The sequence below is a fragment of the Podarcis bocagei genome (assembly GCF_964188305.1).
Source record: "Podarcis bocagei genome assembly, chromosome: 12".
Taxonomy (NCBI): Eukaryota; Metazoa; Chordata; class Lepidosauria; order Squamata; family Lacertidae; genus Podarcis; species Podarcis bocagei.
In genome coordinates, this window is record NC_138137.1 from 13,314,026 (window position 1) to 13,335,768 (window position 21,743).

The 21,743-nt window shown below is 45.6% G+C and overlaps 1 protein-coding gene across 6 annotated transcripts in view; it reads right to left on the reverse strand.

Annotated features, from left to right (window-relative positions):
• SLC6A20 (solute carrier family 6 member 20) overlaps nucleotides 1-19,619 on the reverse strand; it is a 31,430-nt gene extending 11,811 nt beyond the window's left edge. For 2 of the 6 annotated variants that reach the window (XM_081164613.1, XM_081164610.1), the window contains exons 1-3: nucleotides 4,141-4,726; nucleotides 2,454-2,594; nucleotides 592-683 (exon numbers count right to left, since the gene is read on the reverse strand). In XM_081164613.1, coding sequence (XP_081020739.1) covers nucleotides 592-683; nucleotides 2,454-2,594; nucleotides 4,141-4,387 — 480 coding nt within the window. In that variant the 5' untranslated portion in view covers nucleotides 4,388-4,726. Of the gene's footprint in view, nucleotides 1-591; nucleotides 684-2,453; nucleotides 2,595-4,140; nucleotides 4,727-10,731; nucleotides 10,887-10,990; nucleotides 11,823-13,725; nucleotides 14,118-17,092 lie in introns of those variants that run through there. The other 4 variants (XM_081164612.1, XM_081164614.1, XM_081164611.1 and 1 more) reach the window with 4 other exon arrangements.
• Nucleotides 19,620-21,743: the final 2,124 nt, after the last annotated feature.

Here is a 21,743-nt window from a genome sequence, read left to right on the forward strand (position 1 = left end):
CTTTCTATGGGAAAGGATGCCTTGGTTTTGGAACGCTTTGGTTTTGGAAAAGGCTTCTGGAACGGATTAAGTCTGGGAACCAAGGTACCATTGTATTATTGCTATGCATTTCTGGTACACAGAGCAAATTGTAAAAGTATAACATCAACTCAGATGTCTTTTAGGTGTCAATAAATGCCTCTGCTGCCCGGGTGATTGAAGCACCAATGTCAAAAGCAAATCGACTGCTGGCTTGGAGATTGCTGTTGTACATTATTGTACCATGAAATTTCCAAGTTCAGTGACCCTGCACAACTAGACTGCCTCAGGAACATCATAAAATGTGCTCCTTATCATACGAGCAAAATCCAATGTGCGATTCCAGGATAAATAACCTGAGAACACTTTAATTCCATGATTGCTCCCAATTAGAAAGGAAGAAGATGCATCAATATTCTGCCCTGCAACAATATTCGTTTTCAGTCAACATTTTACTAGAGAAGGTTTCTGCAATGACAGCTGCCAGACAGATTGGCTGAATTTTTGCAATTCTGGAGGGGAGGGAAACCACTGTGTGCGGCACTCTACTGCTGAAAGCATTTTCTTACCCACCTGAAATGAATGGAAGAGGTACCAGAATGCCCAGGCATTTATAACATTGTAGTACATAGAGAGGAAAAATGAAACGATGACACTGGCAATTCCTAAAAATAAAAGGAAAACAAGAGAGCTATGGAAATGGGCATCAGTTTTGCAGCTATATCTTCCCCCATCAGAACCAACTAATTAACTTAAGGAAGGTCCACACATATCACACTATGTCCTCACATAACCAAGTCTAGGTTTAAATTTTACTCTCCAATATTTGTCTGATGAAAATAGGGACATCCTATTCTATATCAGGAAGAATGCTCAGGAACATAGCAGAGTTCAAATCCTATTGAACTCAGTGGGACTTAGTTCTGAGTAAAAATGCTTAGGATTGCAGTGTGAGGCTGCAAAGCCTTGACCCAGTTGCCTGGGAGTAAGCTCCATTGAATACAGTGGGACTTACTTCTCAGTAGACTGTGTCAGGCTCCATTTACAATAAAGGAATAAACACTCCATGTGCATTTCCTAAGAAATGGCTGACTGCTGAAGCATTGCATTTAAAGAATTTGAAGTGGATTGGTGATGTTTTCCTTCAAAATCACAGGGAGAGCTTCATATGACAGCTTCACCATTTCCTTCATTTGGTGCAGGTATTTTATTTTCAGTCTTATCAGGACCCTATTTGCACCTACATACTCCAAGACATGGAGAGGAGGAAATAGAAAAACTGGGACATTTTGGGAGCTAGTAAGAAACTGGGACAGCGTCTGTAATTCTGGGACTGTCCCTGGAAAATAGGGACACTTGGAGGGTATTAAGTTTACTTGAGGTAGGACTATAATAGTGGAGAGTAGAGCTTTTGACACCTTGGTTTGGTTATGATGTTTCTGGCTGCTGAAAGTAGGTGGGTTATGAGTTATTTGTGGTGTAAATGGGCATTATTGTCTTGGAATATGTTTAGTAGGGCCAATTCCGGGGTGATTTCTAATGCTTGCTTAGTTATTTTACATATTTCTCGTATGGCTGTTGTCCAGAATAGTTGGATTTTGGGACACTCCCACCACATGTGGAGGTATGTGCCTGTGGCGGTGCACCCTCTCCAGCATTTTGGTGAGGTTCCTGGGTGTATTAGCGCTAGTTTTCTTGGTGCTAGGTACCACCTGTTGGTGAGTTTCAGAGTGAGTTCTTTTCTTTTCGTTGATACGGATTTAAAGGGGGGGGTTAGACTGTTGGTTTCTATTTCCCTCACTGTGCAGAAAAATGCTTGTCACAAGACACTTGTTTACATTCCACAGTCAGAGTTACTGTTAGGTTCCCACGGGAATGGGAGACTGGATGTGACGTACACTGGTTTCCTGTTTTTCAGTGTTCTCTCGGCTTTCTTTGTGTCAAGAGGGAGTTGCTTCTCTGCTCTCACAGAGGCAGGATGGATGTTTGTATGTTCTCAGCATAGAGTGTAAATAAACTTTAGCAATGTAGCACATTTACCTGCTTATCCTTTTGCTGCTGGACTACTCTGCTTGGGCTCAAGATAAGACGAGCCTGTACCAGTTCCAGATGGGCCGGAGCTGGTCAAATCTCACATAGACCACATTCTGGTCCGTTGAGTGGGGTTAATCTCATAGCCTATGTCATCCTCCCATTGTTTTTTGATTGCGTCTAGGGGTTCGTGGGATTTTGGAGTAGTATTTTGTATATTGCGGATACCGTCCCTTTACCGTGTCTCTTTGTTGTTAGGAGGTCTCTCAATATTCTTTAAAAAGATCTGACAAGTTGTGTGCATGTCATGAAGAGGTCGTCTTTGTAGCGCATCAAATAAGCAATAATAATTTGACAGGGGGATAGGAAAAATAGTTGCATAGATTTAAAAAACAACAACGCACCAACCCCACAAAGGTAAGGACTTATCGCTTTCCATGCCCCAATGCTCCCTTGTCGCATGTGCTGTCCCACTGCCAACTCCAGGTACAATAGGGGCATGCCTTCCACAATTAACATGATCAGGTAGGGGATTAGAAATCCACCTGCAAGAGGAACAAAAGATTATATTTATTAAACAAATGAGTTTCGGAATGTGCTCACAAATATTTTAATTAGTGGTACTTGCGATACAACCAGTCAGGTCTAATATATCGCACCAATTGTTTTGTACACTTTCGCATTCCTGCCACATGTAAAAAAAGAAGCTCCCTTATGCTTTTACCACCTCCAGAATAAACTGCTTTCTGGTTTAAAACCCAGACAAAGGGTCTTACCACACTATCTAGAGAGGAATACAGGAATACTGATCATAATTGGGAGGAAACACAAAGAAGTGATTTCATCCAAACCACTGCTGCATTAGTAACATAACGTGTGAGGGTATACACACTCCAAATGAACAAAATTCCAATTCCTACTATATTTCAGATCCCATGCAATTATAACATTAAAGTGCAATCTGATACATGGAAACCCTAATGAGTTTCATGGGACTTATTCCCTGGAAAATGACTGTAGCCAAAGTTGTGTAAGTTTATGTAAGAGTTGGTGCCTGAATTGCTTTTTCTTTTCTCATCCCATTTTTTTTTGTACTATGTCTGTTAGATTATAAGTCTATGGATAAGGCTTGTTTATTAAAGGTATTATTATTTTGAACAGCGCCTCGGAAATTTTAGACGATGATGATATCTCCCACAGCCTGTTTTGGTCGCCAATGCCAGAATCATTTCCTGTAAACAAATTTGTACTCCAGATGTGATTATGGAAAGTCTTTCACACAGTCCAGACTAGTGACTGTTAAAGGATAACTAATTGCTTTAAAAAGCATTAAAATTTAACCAAGGGAAGAGAAAAAAGATCAAGAGTACGGTGGCATTTAGAAGTCAACTAAAACTTCCAAAGGAAGTTTCTCCTTTAAATCAATGGATCTGACTTGTAGGGATGGGCCAACCTGTCATTTTCAGTTTTCAGTCCTAAATTCATTTAACCAGATTTCCCACATCAGTTTGTGATGTAAATTCACCAGCACTTCAGTGCAAATTTATCCTGATAGGCTCACATTCGTACGCAATTTAGCCCAAAATACTGTAGAACTTTTTTTTGCAAAGCAATTTCCCTCCAATATAATGCATTATTGTATGTTATTTTCAGCCGTAGTTTCATGTATATGCATGCTTCACCCTAGAATATCCAGCTTTGTACACATTACTGGGCTGGAAAACTGCATTGCAAAATTCAGAGAGGTGTGAATTTGGAAGACCAGCAGTGTTTTGCTTCTTGTTTTTTCTTCTTCAATTTTTTTTTATTTTCCAAATTTATAACAAACCAACAAACATTTATCCTGATTATAATAATTCCACTTTTGTTAACATTGTTAGGTGAACTTCCTCAAATCCCCCTGGCCGTGTTTCCATATCTGCATTGTAACTGTTTTCCAAAACTATTTTCCCATAAAATTTACTCCGTCAATTAACATCAGTGTTTCGCTTCTTGTATTGTTCTGGAAAGTATATATGAGGTGGGTTTGCCTGAAGTGATGGGCAAACTCACCAGGTGTATGCTTTCCTACATTTTACGTGGAAAACTCACCGCAGAGATGCCATTTTGAACAGCACTCCCACAGCATAGCTAACATGCAGCATAACCTCTCAGAAAAGTCCAAGCTTTCTGTGTTTGACTTGGAGCCGCCATGTCTGACCAAATTAAAAACAGGGTTGTGGTTGTTTTTGCTGGGTGGGAGGTTGTATAAAAAGGTTTCCCCGGTTTTCTTTTCAGAGCAGGCCAAAGTATTTCTGTAAATATCTATTATTTGGTGTTTAATCTCCAGCATTAACATTCCTTGAAGCGGGGGGACTCTTGAGCAGTAGAAATGAATGCAATCTGCATAGTAGCTGGCGGAGAAAGTGAGGTGAATGCTCAGCCATAATCCGTTTTATTTCAGGGAATTAATATTTGCACTGCTTGTGCCTTTTTCTTAACAGCCCCTTTGTTTGAAACTTAGGTAACGTCTTCCTTGCAAGGGGAATTCTCAAGCGTCTAAGAGCCTTGGCATTGTAGCAGTGCCCTTTTATAACTGCAGGAGCCTAAAAGAACGAACTAAGAATTTGGAGAGGGTTATTAGCTTCAAAACTTTGGAGATCAGTGACGGGTTACGCTCAGCCTCTCTTGTTAAAAAGAAATCATGGACCCTCTCCCCATCTGGACTTGGATTACAGAGCTAGGAGAGGAGGTTAACCTTCGCACCATACTGCTTTCCTAATGCAAATTGAAGCCGAAGCTGCTGTTTGCCTCAGTCAGGAAAGCTTTCAGGTAGGAAAGACCAGAAGCTGTTTCAGACCATCTAGTTCAGTCTACACCAGTGTTCCCCAAACTTGGATCTCCAGCTGCTTTTGGACTACAATTCCCATCATCCCTGACCACTGGTCTGGCTAGATAGGGATGATGGGAGTTGTAGTCCAAAAGGAGCTGGAGACCCAAGTTTGGGAAACACTGGTCAACCCCGATTGGCAATGGCTCTTCAGGGTTTCAGGCAGAGGCTTCTTCCAACCCTACCTGGGAGTTATGATGAAGGTAAAGGGACCCCTGACCATTAGGTCCAGTTGTGGCCAACTCTGGGGTTGCAGTGCTCATCTCGCTTTATTGGCCGAGGGAGCCGGCTAAAGTGGGTCATGTGGCCAGCATGACTAAGCCGCTTCTGGCAAACCAGAGCAGCGCACGGAAACACTGTTTACCTTCCCGCCGGAGTAGTACCTATTTATCTACTTGCACTTTGACATGCTTTCGAACTGCTAGGTTGGCAGGAGCAGGGACCGAGCAATGGGAGCCACTGACCTTCGAACCACCGACCTTCTGATCAGCAAGTCCTAGGCTCTGTGGTTTAACCCACAGCACCCTGGAGTTATGATAGCCATCTTCAAATATCTGGAGGGCTGTCAAATAGAAGATGGAACAAGCTTGTTTCTCCTGCTCCAGAGTCTAGGACCAACAGCTTCAAATTACAAGAAAGGAGATTCCAACTAAACATCAGGAAGAACTTTCTGACAGTAAGAGCTGTTTGATAGTGGAATGGTGCTCCTCAGAAGGTGGCGGACTCCCCTTCCTTGGAGGTTTTTAATCAGAGGTTGGGTGGCCATCTGTCATGGAAGCTTTAGTTGAGATCCCTGCATTGCAGGGGGCTGGACTAGATGACCCTCGGGGTACCTTCCAACTACAATTCTATTATTCTACTTGGTGATCCTAGGGATTAGACCTGGGATGTTTTGTATCAAGGCAGATGCTCTATCAGTGAGACACAACCCCATCAGTGGGTCCTTTTAGCCCAGAGTCATTTAAGGCTTTACAGTGGTACCTCTGGATGCGAATGGGATCCGTTCCGGAGCCCTGTTCGCATCCTGAAGAGAATGCAACCCGCATCTGTGTGTGTGACGACTCGCCGCTTCTGCGCATGCATGTGATGTCATTTTGAGTGTCTGCGCATGCGGGAGCGGTGAAACCCACAAGTTACATGTTCTGTTTCTTCCGGGTTGCCGTGGAGCGCAACTCAAAAACGCTCAACCTGAAGCAATTTTAACCCAAGGTATGACTGGATGTGTAAAAACTAGCACTTGGAATTGGGCTCCAGAATTAATTGGTAGCCAGTGCAGTTGGGCCAGAATCGGTGTAATATGTTCAAACCATCTTGCCCTAATGAGCAACCTGGCCGCTGAATTCTGCACTAGCTGAAGTTTCCGAACCGTCTTCAGAGGCAGCCCCACATATCACCTGTTGCAGTAATCTAACCTTGAGGTTACCAGGGCATAGATGACAGAGGTTAGGCTATCCCTGTCCAGATAGGGGCGTAGCTGGGCCACCAGCCGAAGCTGATGGAAGGCACTCCGGGCTACTGAGGCCACCTGAGCCTTGAGTGACAGCAAAGGATCCAGGAAGACCCCCAAGCTACGAACCTGCTCCTTCAGAGGGAATGTAACCCCATCAAGAGCAGGCCACCTCCCAGCCATCTGGTCTAGGGAACTGCCCACTAACAGTGCTCCAGTCTTATCTGGATTGAGCTTCAGTTTGTTGGCTCTCATCCAGTCCATTACTGAGGCAAGACAATGGTCCAGCACTTCCACTGCCTCACCTGCAGATGTAAAGGAGAAGTCAAGTTGTGTGTCACCAGCATATTGCTGACAACATACTCCAAAACTCTGGAATAATAATAATAATTTATTATTTATACCCCGCCCAGTCACTCTGGGTGGCTTCCAACAGAATATTAAAATACAATAGTCTATTAAACATTAAAAGCTTCCCTAAACAGGGCTGCCTTCAGATGTCTTCTAAAAGTCTGCTAGTTGTTTTTCTCTTTAACATCTGGTGGGAGGGTGCCACTACCGAGAAGGCCCTCTGTCTGGTTCTCTGTAACCTCACTTCTTGCAGTGAGGGAACTGCAAGAAGGCCCTCGGTGCTGGATCTCAGTGTCTGGGCTGAACAATGGAGATGGAGACGCTCCTTCAGGTATACTGGACCTCAGTGGTTTCGTGTAGATGTTAAATAGCATAGGGGTTAAAATTGAGACCTGAGGAACTCCGCATTGAAGGCTTCATGGGGCTGAAAAGTACTCCCCAAGCATCACCCTCTGGGAAGGACTGTCCAAGTAGGACAGGAACCACCGCAAAGTGGTGCCACCCACCTGTCACTCGGACAGCTGCTTCAGAAGGATACCATGTTTGATTGTATCAAAAGTCACTGAGAGGTTGCAGAGAATTAAGGGACACATTTTCCTTGTCCATCTCCTGAAAGAGGCCTTTATACAGTAGTTTCTGGTCCAAAACTTGGCCTAAACCCTGATAGAAAGGCATCTAGAAAATCAGTTTCCTCCAAGAGCACCTGGATCTGCTCCACTATTGCCATTCCCTGACTTTGTAAGGCAACGTACAGAACAAATGGCTGTTATGACACCTCAGTCTGGTGTTGCAGGGCTGCCTTCAATGTAATGATTTGCTATGTTGTTTTCACGAACACATACAATTTTTGAAATGCACAGTTTAAATGCAAATCATGTAGGTTGGCATTAAAATCCAAAGTGAACTGAATTCTCCCCTCGTCCCTTGGACTTGCACACAGCGGGATGCATCGCATCTCCAACAACATGTTTGGTATTTTTTCTTCCTTGCAGAGTACAAGTTGGATGCCTTTCAAGCTTTGCTTCAGCAGGTCAGGGCTGTGATCTGGTGTGCTTTGAGTACTGGGCTGGACAGGACGGCTGTGTTGGCCCAGCAAAGATATAGCTCACCCCCAGCATCCGTGGAAAACAAAGCCTCCTGGTGGGATGTTATAACTTGATGCAATCCAGATCACAAGAGTGGATGAAGCAATCACTCAAAGCTGACACAAGATGTCACAGTCCACCAACAGACACTTTTTAAGGGCAATCTATACTAGTGGGAGAGATGCGGGTAGCACTGTGGGTTAAACCACAGAGCCTAGGACTTGCCGATCAGAAGGTCAGCAGTTCGAATCCCCGCGATGCGGTGAGCTCCCGTTGCTCGGTCCCTGCTCCTGCCAACCTAGCAGTTCAAAAGCACGTCCAAGTGCAAGTAGATAAATAGGTACCGCTCCGGTGGGAAAGTAAACAGTGTTTCTGTGTGCTGCTCTGGTTCGCCAGAAGCGGCTTAGTCATGCTGGCCACATGACCTGGAAGCTGTACGCCGGTTCCCTCGGCCAATAAAGCGAGATGAGCGCCGCAACCCCAGAGTTGGTCACGACTGGACATAACGGTTAGGGGTCTCTTTACCTTTATACTAGTGGGAATGTTGTCCCTGAATGCAGATGGAAGATGCATTGCTCTCCTTGTCATCACATACCCTCCAACATTTCTCCAATGAAAATAGGGACACCCTATTCATTAATAATAATAATAATAATAATAATAATAATAATAATAATAATAATTTTACTATTTATACCCTGCCCATCTGGGTGGCTTCCAACATATATACAAACATAATAAAACATTTAAAAACTTCCCTATACAGGTCTGCCTTCAGATGTCTTCTAAAGGTTGTATAGTTACTTTTCTCCTTGGCTCGGGGGTCACATAACTCCATTCCTTCCAACATTTCTCTGCTCAAACTAGGGACATACTAAGGAAAAGTGGGACATTCTGGGATCAAATCAAATATATATTAAAGGTTCCCAGCATACAGCCATATTCACTGAAATTCAACAATGACAAAAGAATAAAAACTCAGGATACAGACAGGAGCAAGTGATTCTCAGGGCGAAATCATGCTTGAGAGTCATGATCTTGACACAGCCCATTGTTTTTGCTTGGATCAGTGACAGTGGGGGAGTGGACTTTCATGCTGTTTTCCCCTCAACACACTCCAACAGAAGAAACCAACACAGGTGCTTGTTGCTCTTATTGGGCAGTTCAGAGCAGCAATGTCAAGTGAAAAGGTTAACTATTCCTCCTGTGGGGTCACAGCTTTGATCAAAATGGAGACCCCAATGGATGTCTTAAAGCAGTGATGGGGAATCTCACACGGGGGGGAGGGGAGCACAAAGGTGGTCCTCCAGGCCAATGTACCCCTCAGGACTCTTCCCCAGGCCATGCCCCCTCTCGGTTGGTCCTGCTTTGCATCCTCATTAAGTGCTTTTGCCTGGCTGGAATATACCATTGGGCAGAGAGAGGGGCATCTTAGTGTGTGCAGAACTACCCTACCGTACAAAGGCAAAATTCGCCTTCATTGTTTGGCCCATTTTTGCCTCTGATGGCCCAGAAGGAAATGCTGCCCTTGAACTGAAAATAGGTCGTCGTCCGCTCCCCACTTTGAAGTAAAAAAAAGAAAAGAAAAGTCAGCTCTGATCATAGTTCTCTCATACCATCATCATACATGGTTTGGCCCTCAGCAGTTCTCCCCATGTTAGTATGACTGGTTGCTATTCTATCCTATGTAAAAGTCCTGCATCCGTCCACAACCTAAGACAGTACAGCCCAGCGATGCCCCTTCTCCTTCATAACCTTCAGGACCCAATTTGGTGGCCTGCAAGGGAAGGAAGCATTGCAGAATGGGAAGCTTTTAATGTTTGATGTATTACAGTATTTTAATATTCTTTTGGAAGCCGCCCAGAGTGGCTGGGGAAGCCCAGCCAGATGGGTGGGGTATAAATAATAATTATTTATTTATTTATTTATTTATTTATTATTATTATTATTATTATTATTATTATTATTATTATTATTATCAGAAAGGCCTGCAGAGAAGGGGCATGAGAACGCCCCTGAGAAGTTTCATAGGCCATTCTCTACTCATGTATAGAACGAGCGATTGGCTTCCATCCCTTGTTCGTCATGAATAATGGGACTCTGCTGCAATGTGTCTTCTTGTTCCCTATGTCAGGGACTGCCAACTTTTTGGGGCATATGCAGACCAGATAAACTGGGTACTGGGCACAAATTGCAACCGCACTCTAGGTTCTCCCCCTGCCTGCAACTGGTCTTGAAAAACTGTATATTTTGCTTCCCACCCCGCCCCAGGTTGTGTGTGTGAGAGGGAGACACAGAGAGAGATCTTCTGGGAGAGGATAGCTGGGATGGTAAGAGAACTTTATTCCAAGTCTAATTGTCAGGGGAGAAGGGGGCTCCTAGGTGCAACCCCTCAAATTGCCACTCCTGTGATGAAACTAGGCTATTACAGTGGTACCTCGGGTTCTTAACCTGAAGCTGTTCTTAACCTGAGGTACCACTTTAGCTAATGGGGCCTCCCGCTGCTGCCATGCTACCGCTGCGCGATTTCTGTTCTCATCCTGAAGCAAAGTTCTTAACCCAAGGTACTATTTCTGGGTTAGTGGAGTCTGTAACCTGAAGCATCTGTAACCTGAAGTGTCTGTAACCCGAGATACCACTGTATATTGATGGGTTTCTGTCAATCCTAATTTCTGTGGTGAGTAGTTGATAGGTACAGGACTCCATAGATGCCAAGGAAGGCCTCTCTGGGCGCATGTGCCACACTAGGAACCCATGCAATGACATGCATCCACTGGCACGTAAAAACCACCCATGGCTTTAGGAGCATGCAGGTGTTCAGCTCACCTCAGTTAGGACAAGAGACTCTGTCAGAACTGACAGCGTAACGAGAATATACCTCAGGCACCAGGTTAAAGTTTAAAGGAACAAAACCTTGACTACCGACTTACAGTTTTAAGTCCTACTCTGGAACTCAACTGAGGAAGGAAAGAGCATGTGGAAAGGAGAGCCAGTGAACATCAGAGGATGCTGAGACCTTTGGCTATTGCTCTTGACCCACCTTAAAACATAACATCTTATTTCTTTCTCAACCTGAGGAATCCTATCCAGCATCCAACACTATTCTGAAAAAGACAATTCGGCTTTGCAAGTCAAGGTGCTTGAATGCCGATTCTATGCTCAGAGTAAACTCCAGGAAGTCACGCTTACCTCCTCCGTGCATCTGGCATAAATAGGGAAAGCGCCATACGTTCCCCAGTCCTACTGCGTAAGAAATGCAGGCAAAGACAAACTGCAAGGGGTTGTCCCATAACGGCCGGGCTTTCTCCATTTCTGCTCTGTGGTGCTGGGTTGCGTACGGCGGAGCGTGCCTTCGCCTTCCCTCCTTCAGGTGCTCCTCAAGCCCTGCTGGGGACACACGCAAGCGGCTCCAACCAACTCCGAGGAGAACATGCTTGCCAATTGCCAGCCAAGCTTTTTAATTGCTAATCTTATTAACAGGCACTTTGTGAAGTGGGAATGCCAGTTAGGTAAATAGGGAGGCAGAAAGCAAGCTGTAAAAACCAGCAAATAATTGTTTGGTTTTCAACTCAGCATTTCTGGGAAAGATCTGAAATGCGGTTGTTTGGTTTCGCCCCATGCTGGTCTTAATGTCAAAAAACATTTGGGGTTGCACAGGATTACACTGTGACAGGCCCACGGGGCTTTGGGAACTATTTGCACCTGTCAACATCTTGTGTTTAATTATTTGTAGGGGGAAACATACCACACAGTATGGGTTTGGGTTACGGCGCTTGCTGCCTTCAAAACATTCCATTTAATTTGCAAATTACCTCACAGATGCCTGGGGTGGGGCAGGGGGAAAGGTTCTCCTCACATATCGAAAACAACCACGCAGGGCTTTTGCTCAGGAAAAGGATTATAAAATGGAAAACACAGTAGGCTAGATGGGGTAAATCACAGAAATATTTTTCACACATCACATTGTTCACATTGTTAGAAGGAGGACAAGCTGTTTCTGAATCAACTTGGTTCTCTGAGTTACTGAGGTGGATGCCATGTAAATCTCTGTGAAGGGTAAACTACAGGTACCATGATTCTTTGCGGGGGGGGGGGGAAGATGCTGAAGTTTTTAATGTGGGCACGACCAATGTTTACAGAGGAGTTTAAAGAAAGGATATTTTCCTTTCCGAACACAATTCAAAGTGTTGGTGTTGACCTTTAAACAGCCTCGGCCCAGTACACCTGAAGGAGCGTCTCTACCCCCATCGTTCAGCCTCCGAGGGCCTTCTGGCGGTTCCCTCACTCTGAGAAGCAAAGCTACAGGAAACCAGACAGAGGGCCTTCTTGGTAGTGGTGCCCGCCCTGTGGAACGCCCTCCCATCAGATGTCAAGGAAACAAACCTGACATTTAGAAGACATCTGAAGGCAGCCCTGTTTTTAATGTGTGATATTTTAATGTATTTTTAATCTTTGTTGGAAGCCACCCAGAGGGGCTGGGGAAACCCAGCCAGATGGGTAATTTATATCCCATCTATCACTGTGGTGAATGCTCTGGGACAATGATGTATGCTCGGTGGAGTACGTATCATGAACGTTTTGAGGCAGATTTGTGGCCTATTATCGTTAACATTTACATGCCCTCTTGGCTTTGAACCCTGGTCTCCCAGCACCTAGGTCCTAGTAACAGGTCCCAGTCCAGTGTTTCTCAAACTTGGGTCTTCAGCTGTTGTTGGAATACAACCACTTGTCCCGATAGCTAGGGATGATGGGAGTTTTAGCCCATCTGGAGACCTAAGTTTGAGAAGCACTGTCTTAGTCCAACACTCTAACCACTACACACCACCACACCACATGCAGCAGGCTTGTTCATGTCTTCTTTTGCAGGTGCAAACTATACTGAGAGCAGAATCACATAACCATAAGCACAAATCATCACAAATGCACATGAATGGCAGGGAGTGGGAAGTCTACTCTAGTCTTGCTGCTTATAGGCAGCCTGTTTATTGAGGATTAATCCTGATTAGTTAGCACAAAGTTTGCAAGGAGCTTAGAAGACATCCCCAGTTCATTGAGCATTCATTCCAATATGCTTGCAGGGAGGTTAGAAGATCCAGCAAATGTTGTCCCACACTCTCAGTGCATTCCCCCCTCACTTTCTTATTGCAAAAAGTTAATTGGGGGAGGGGTGAGCAAGGCGAGAGGAGCTTGTTTGCTGCACAAGGACTCCAAATCAACTTTAATTGTACAAACTGAACTTGTCAGTATGCGGTTGAGTCCCACTGGAAAATAGCGACAGTCTGGAATTGCTCATAGTCTGGTAAAGTAAATATCGGATATATTATCCTGAAGCAGAATAAAGAAATCACCCCAAGAGGGTCTTGCTTCTCCCATTGCCACAGCCGTGGATTCCAACATAAATCAGGCATGGCTCTGTCTTCCAGATGCCCGGCCTGCAGCCTTGCCAAGTTCCAACTTCTAGTTCACATAACCCAACTCTCGACTCTGACCTCCAAACAGCTGAGAAAGGATGGCCCACCTTTTTGTCCTCTGGCACAGAATCACTGCCTTTGTTAACAACCCATAATTAAGCCATTACCTCACCAGGAAGCTAGCCTGGCTATTATAGGAATTTGAACCCTTGCTTAGATTTTAACATTTCCGGGATACAGGAAAGGTCTCGGCCTACAGCCTAACTGCTGCCGCCCCCCCCCAAAAAAACTCACAAAATTTACTTATTTGGTTTATATTCTGTTTTTTGGCCCCGAGAGGCTCTCAAAGAGGCTCACAAGAGAGTCTCACTCACAGTAGAAATCACGTACAAGTCTGGTATCAGGATCAGAAATAATATAGCCTCTGGAGGTCAAACTGCTGTGTTAGCAGCAAGTGACCTCTTTGGGGCACAAGCCTGGGCAGTGTGTGTGTGTCCTGAAACCCTGGCCTACCTGGTCACAAGTCTGTATGTCAAAGTCCAAAGACCAGGGGTCAATCCACACATCCAAAGTCCAGTCCTATAGAGGTCCAGGTGCATCCAAGTCGAGGTCCACCAACATGGGTGTTAGAGCAGACACAGCACCTCAGCTCTGCTTCCCTTTTACACTTTGCTTGCTGATTGCAGCATCTGGGCTTGATGAGGCCTGTGACCCTCACCTGTCCCAAACTTAATCCAGCAGAGCAATCACACACCTCCTCCCAGATGTAGTGAGCCTCACCTTGTAAGCCAGGGAGCTGGGCTATGGGCTCTTGGTTGCCTCAGTCTCCTGGAATGTCCCTCTCACTGCTCCCTATACCTGTGTTTGTGGAGATAGGGGTCCCTCTGGCTCTGGTGATGGGTCCTGCTGCTCTGGTTCTTGTGTTGTTGTTGTTTAGTCATGTCCGACTCTTCATGACCCCATGGACCAGAGCACGCCAGGCACTTCTGTCTTCCACTGCCTCCCACAGTTTGGTCAAACTCATGCTGGTAGCTTCGAGAACACTGTCCAACCATCTCGTCCTGTGTCGTCCCCTTCTCCTTGTGCCCTCCATCTTTCCCAACATCAGGGTCTCTTCCAGGGAGTCTTCTCTTCTCATGAGGTGGCCAAAGTATTGGAGTCTCAGCTTCAGGATTTGTCCTTCCAGTGAGCACTGATTCCTGTGTACTGACCCCTATTCCCTCGCCATCCTCCATCACCCAGTGAATACTTCCTTCCCTGTCCCCTGCTTGCCCTGGTGTGTCCCAGTCCCAGCTACACCCCTCACCGGGATCTTCTTCCTCTTCCCTGTCGTCCTGCCAGTTCATGACATCATGGGAATCCTGGGCTGCCCAGACAAGACCCCTTCTTTCAGCCTCGCTGATGTGGTCTGAAGGAAAGCAGAACAGTATGCTTGGCACCAGCTTGGCTGCAGGAGTTGCTGGAAGGAGACACAGAAAGTGCCATGCACCCGTCTTAAGGACTCCACTCCAGAGTTGTGTAGGGTTCGTTCCTTAGCCTTTTATTCTCCCAAAGATATCCCACAAGGCAGTGGAGGTTTAGGATCAAAGTTTTCCTTCCCCTAGATGGTCTACCTTGCCAGGTGGATGAGCCCCATCTGTCCCTCACTTCCTTCCACAGTACGTACAGAAACTGCCTTATTGACCATTGGACCCACTACTAGTCTCATCTGCTCAATCTGCTGGAGCCTGTCCCTAACTCACCAGTGAGTCCCTAACTCACCAAGGGCTTGAGACCCATGGGCTACCTTCACCTGGTTTAGCCAGTCAGTCAAGGCCGTTTTCTGGGTGTGGCACTGTCATGCTGTCAGCTTCTAGAACAGTGTTTCCCAACCTTTTTTGGGCAAAGGCACACTTGTTTCATGAAAAAAATCTCGAGGCACACCACCATTAGAAAATGTTTAAAAAATTAACTCTGTGCCTATATTGACTATGTATAAAGTATATATAAAGTATATATAAAAGATATATAAAGACTACGGATTTGTGTCACTGCCCATTTCCATGAAAGTTTTATTCATGCATTTTGCACAATGCCACAATCCCACATGCAACTTTTAAAAAGGATGGGAAACACTGGGCTATGCAGCTGAGGGTGCACCACTTATTGCCAGCAGTGCAAATTAGCTCTGCTTTGCTAATACCTGTTTAGCTGAGTAGGAAGGAGTTACAGTCCAGCAGCGTAGTCCTGTGTTATCCTAGTGCATTGGCCTTTTCAGGAAATTGGAGTCAGCGGGCACAGTTGTGAAAGCAGGGGACAGATTGGAGGTTTCAGCCTTGGCTATCTGGATGCCTGGCCTACCCAAAGATGGAAAGCAAGGGCAGAGGAGCAGACCTGGTTGCTGTCTGACTGTATGCTTAGAGCAGGGCTGGAGAAGGGGCGTGGGGCGGGGCTGACGTTGTCGGTCATCTGGAAGCCTGCCCCGGAGAGACGGAGGCACGCACTCCCCTGGACCACCTTGACGCGCATGTCGTAACCCGGGTCACCTCAGTTGTGCGAATGCGCGCCCAGCCAGGCCTCCCCCGCCGCGCTTCCCATTGCTGGGATTTGCCCGGCTTTCAGTCTCAAGGGAGGGAGGGAGGCTGCTCAAGACGCGAGTCGGAGGGGCGGCCTTCCGGCGGCTACGAGGGAGGATTTCGCCCCGCCGCCTCCACGACCAGGCCTTCGCTTCACCCAGGCGCCCCATCCCTCCACCTTTTGCACGTGCCTCCTTCCCGCACGCTTATGCACCCGTTCTTACGTGCAAAAGGCGGCGGCAACTGCAGCTCCTCCTCCTCTAGAGACGAGGCGGGCGCTTGCTGCTGCTGCTGCCACTCGCTGGAAGCTCGCGATGGCTCTCCGTCAGGGAAGGCTTAATGGTTCCTCCCCTCCTCCTCCTCCCCCCGCCTCCAGGACGAATGGTACAGCTGGAGAAAGAGCGACACTTGAACTCCCGTGAGGAGGAGGAGCCTCCGACTCCCCTTAACACCTTCCGCGCCAGCTGCGGCTCTCCCTCTCTTACAACAGCCCTTCACATTTCAAGCGGTATCTCCTACCACTTTAAAGAGCGGCGACTTACCCCCCCCAAGGAATCCTGGGAACTGTATTTTGTTAAGGGTGCTGAGAACCGTTAGACTCCCACGGCACACCAGGCAACATCTCGCAGCACACTAGTGTGCCGCGGAACACCAGTTGGGAAACACTGTTCTAGAAGCCCAGGAGAGAACAGAGTTCAGGATGGGGACCAAAGATGGACAAACTACTCCAGAAGAACATGTCCCCCACCAGAGGTATTACCCCTCCCCTAACACTCCAAATAAGAGTGGGGTTTGAGTGTTTAGAAACTAGCCTACTATATGAAGGCAACATTCACATTTTTCGCTCCGCCCCCCCCCCCTGCACCTAGGGGGAAAGTCCCCTGACTCTGGCAGTGGAAGAGGGGATTCTATAACTCATATGAGGTTCATTGATAGGCCTGTGTGCTATTAATGCAGAAAACTCTGTGAACCCAATGGGAATGTATTCATTTTAACAAAATTTATATACCTCCCGATTGTTTACAAGAAACCTGTGAATTGCAGTGTAGGAAGAGCCCTATGATTCCATGATGCGACTGGAAGAAAGTCAGTGATGCCACAGGAGTGGGAGATGCATATATGTAGGGCATTTCCTGTAAGTCTAACTGGGACGCATACACCCCAGAGGAGGAGTAGGAAGCCTTGTTGTTGACTCCTCTTGGTACCTAACTGATCAGTGATTGACCTACCTTGTAAAAATACGTAATGGCAATTCTGTCAAACATCAGCTTCTTATGACAAGTTAATAAATGATGGGCAATCTGAAAGATAAGTAGAGTGCAAACCTGCTTGCTCATAGCCAGATTTCTGCTTGAATGGAACATCAGATAAAGCACCGGATAATAATTTGAATGAAACATTTTCCTTGGCTGCGAATATCACCATGTAATATAGATTAACAGCACTATTTTGGGCATGTCCAGGGAAGGCTGTAGAGGATTGCAGTCTTAATTATATGATGAGTTTGGGAGGAGTATCATGGAAAGAATGAGTGAGCTGAAGAGATCTGATAGCATAAAATAAACAAGATATGGTGCATACAAATTATTTAACGACAAGGGCTCCAGAGTGGCCACTTTATTAAACACCTATGTATTCATACATGTAAAATAGCTTGGGTCACCTTCCTAATAACCAATTTAAAGGTAAAGGTAAAGGTACCCCTGCCCGTACGGGCCAGTCTTGACAGACTCTAGGGTTGTGCGCTCATCTCACTCTAGAGGCCGGGAGCCAGCGCTGTCTGCAGACACTTCCGGGTCATGTGGCCAGCGTGACGAAGCTGCTCTGGCGAACCGGCACCAGCGCAGCACACGGAAACGCCGTTTACCTTCCCGCTATAAAGTGGTACCTATTTATCTACTTGCACTTAAGGGTGCTTTCGAACTGCTAGGTGGGCAGGAGCTGGGACCGAACGACGGGAGCTCACCCCGCTGCGGGGATTCGAACCGCCGACCATGCGATCGGCAAGTCCTAGGCGCTGAGGTTTTACCCACAGCGCCACCCACGTCCCAATAACCAATTTATGGCATGATAAATGTGCACTAAGCGCAGTAATGAAGATCATAGGGAAAGACTTACTGAAATCATTCAGTCTTTGACCCACTTTCACAGTATTTTATATTTTAATTTAGACTGTGGCGTTAAATTAACAAAAATTCTCAGTGTTTTTATGTAAGAGTCTAAAAGGTAGCTCCAAGTATCATTGCTGCAACATCAGATTAGGGGTACTTCCAGATGGATGTTTAGTACTGTTTATGCATGCAGGGATAATGTCCCTCCCCCCAGCATCTACACAATATTACTGATATCAGAATGTTAGCTGCTATTTCCTGCTGCTCACCGCATTTAATCTGGGGAATGTCAAGTAGGTTATACAGTAAATTCGGACCCATTTACAAATGAAGCCCACATATAGAAGTGCCCTTAGACTAAGGCTGCAATCCTAACCCCACTGACCTGCGAGTAGGACTTTCCTCTTGAGTAGATATGATTAGGGATTGTATTGTTAGTCATGTAAAGTGCATTAGTCCCAAACCAGAGGTCCTCATGACTTAAACCGGGAACACAGAAAGGAGCCTGCCTTAAAACAAGCAACAAAATATAGTTGCTTGTTCTGTTATGCTTATTTGCTGTTAGTAGTTCTTTTGAAGGTAAGATGAGACAAGATATTGGGAAATCTGAGCAGCCACATAGTGTGTTTGTGATTTGGATTGAGGCTGCTGTGTTAGGGCTATTTCCTCCCGTCTAAATTATACCCCACATCCAACAATCTACCATTTGCACCCAAATGTCATGAGAGCTATTTCAGTAAGGACTGTATGACCCTTGTTTTTTCTTCATGACACATCAAAGAAAATGGGTATGTTTTTAAGTATACTGGTTTACACTATTTTTTAGACAAATGCCGCCAAAACATATGAAACATACTGAACAGTTAAAGTATCACCATTTTGAACCACTTCCAAGTCAATTAGTGACCAGCTACTGAATTCAGCCGCTTCCCTGCTATGCAAGCTTTTTATTCTGTCATGGCAATGTGAAACAGCTTAAATTTTGACTGACAGAAAACATGCTTCATTTCATAAGCACAAAAGCACATTGAAAGAAAAAGTTATTTTTTCGCAACCTCCTGTTACTGTAAATGCATCCAATTCAGATTTTGAGGTACAGCCAGGGAACAAAATCTATTTTATTAAAAATGAGAGTGGGGTTAATGCTATTATATGCTGGCCTATGAGAGAAGGAATCATTCAATTTTATGTTTTTGAGGATTTTTTGGGGTAATTTAAATCCGAAAGTATTTAGGAGCTTCTTTGCAGTCTTGAAGCAGCAGGTATGAAAGACACAAATACACACTATGGTAAAGTATTGGTAAAGTATATGTTAAAATACACACTATGTAAGTTATAGGCTCTGCCACTAGAACCTGTCACATTGTTAGAAAAGCCTTTAAAGGTTTCATGGGGCTAGAGCCAAAGGGTTGCTTTCTCTGACAGAGGAATCTTCAGACCCAGCACATACAAAATAGGTCTATCGTCTGTTATCCCCGATAGGTAAATGACTTGTGAATGTCAGCAGTTGAAGGGTAGTGTGTGTGTGTGTGTGTGTGTGTGTGTGTGTGTGTGTGTGTGTGTTTTGCTTGTGGGCTTTCTGGAGGCAGTGTTTCTCAACCTTGGGTCCCCAGATGTGGTTGGACTACAACTCCCATCATCCCTGAGCTCTGGCCTTGCTAGCTAGGGATAATGGGAGTTGTAGTTCAACATCTGGGGACTCAAGGTTGAGAAAGGCTGATCCTAGAACCAAGAGGTTAAACTAGATCGGGGGTCGGCAACCTGCGGCTCCAGAGCCGCATGCGGCTCTTTAAAGCCTTTGCTGCGGCTCCGGGGCGGAGGCGAGGAGAGGAGGCGAGGGGAGGAGGCGCATTTTCTGGGCGGAGACACGCAAAAAGCCGCTTATGATTGGATCACTCCCTTATCTACTGGGGGCGCCTTGATCGCGCCGAAAACCTCTCTGTTTGGATTTCTTGCTGCCTATCCAAATCGATTCGCTGCTGGGAGCCCAGCGCGCTACGCAAGCTCATTGCCCCATTTTACCTTTCCTGGGGAGGACTCGGCACGCCTGGCGGATCAGGTTGTGGGCGGATCAAGTCGCGGTCGCGTGGAATTTGTGCTTTGTGACTGTTTGAGGTGGGTTTTTTTTCTTGGGAGGCTGGGCGGCGCGAAGAGAGGGAGGCTTGTGGTAGCGTCGGGGCTTGTCTCTAGCAAAGTAAGTCCTCGCTATTTGGTCACATGCGCAGCATTCTCCTTGTGGGGGTGAGGTGCCTTCGGCGCTCCAACGCTTGCTTTGTCGGCTGCTTTCAAAAGCGTCGGAATCAGCTGTGCTGTTGCTGGGTAACCGGATCGTCGCAGCAGCCATCTTATCTGCCCATGTGGTCTTCTGAGGCGGCCGCCATCTTACTATAGGCAATTCCACGTGGGAGTTAGTTGCCTGAAGCGCCTTTTTAGTTGCCTGAAGCCCCTTTTTAAACTTAAGCAGGTGAAAGTTTGGTGAATAGCTAACAGTTTCCTTGGAGAACGTTATGCAACAGCTTATTGCTGGTCTTTGTCGTCCCGCCTTTGTAAGCAGGCTGCATTGAAAGGGGGCATATACACTGGTCACTGTTTTGAAGGGGAGTGAAGAACACACACTCAAAAAAAGGTAACTTGTTAATTTAATGTTTATTTCTATGAGGAGGAGTAATTCTGAGGGGTCAAACAAAGAAATAATAAAAAGTGTCAAAAAAGGTATTTTTAAAATGACGAATGCCTCATTATTAATTATTATTTACATCAGGCACTGATTATGATTTATGGTACACTGGGGCCCTGATTAATTTTCTATGGCATTTTGGGGCATTGATTATTGAGCATAGCAAGTTGCGGTCACGTGGAATTTGTGCTTTGTGACCGTTTGAAGTGGGGTTTTTTTCTTGGGAGGCTGGGCGGCGCGAAGAGAGGGATTATTTTTATAATGACGAGGATGACATTGGGCCCTCATTATTAATTATTATTTACATCAGGCACTGATTATGATTTATGGTTCACTGGGGCCCTGGTTAATTTTCTTTGGCATTTTGTGGCATTGATTATGCAGTCGCGGTCGCGTGGAATTCCACGTGGAGTTAGTTGCCTGAAGCCCCTTTTTAGTTGCTTGAAGCCCCTTTTTAAACTTAAGCAGGGGAAAGTTTGGTGAAAGTTTGGTGAATTGCTGCCAAGGAGTGTGGTGGAGTCTCCTTCTTTGGAGGTCTTTAAGCAGAGGCTTGACAACCATATCTCAGGAGTGCTCTGATGGTGTTTCCTGCTTGGCAGGGGGTTGGACTCGATTGCCCTTGTGGTCTCTTCCACATATGTATGTGAGCAGGTCTTCTCCAACATGAACTATATTAAAAACAAACACCGATCACGCCTCACAGATGACAGCTTGCAAGCCTGTGTGAAAATGAAGGTGACGTCTTACAGCCCTGATGTGCAGACACTGAGCACTGAGGTTCAGGAGCAAAAGTCCCATTAACCTGGTTACCTGGTTGTAAATTAAATATTTTAATTAGCTATTAATTTGTCCTTTTTTCTTGGGATTGACAGCTGACTGCACGATCCTGTATATATAGCATTAAGGCAAGAAACAATATATGCAGTGTTATATTTGTTTTAAATGTTGCAATGTTTTTGCGGCTCCCAGTTGTTGTTTTTTCGGAAACGGGTCCAAGTGGCTCTTTTCGTCTTAAAGGTTGCAGACCCCTGAACTAGATGGACACTTTGTTAGATACAGAGTTCCTCCCTCCCCTCAAATACTTTGCTTTCATCCTTGCCTCTTCCATTATATCCTTCATCTATTTCTCCCTCTGGTTGTTACTTGCTAAACAAAATTCTTAGGAAACACTCTAGAAAATTCTTTTCA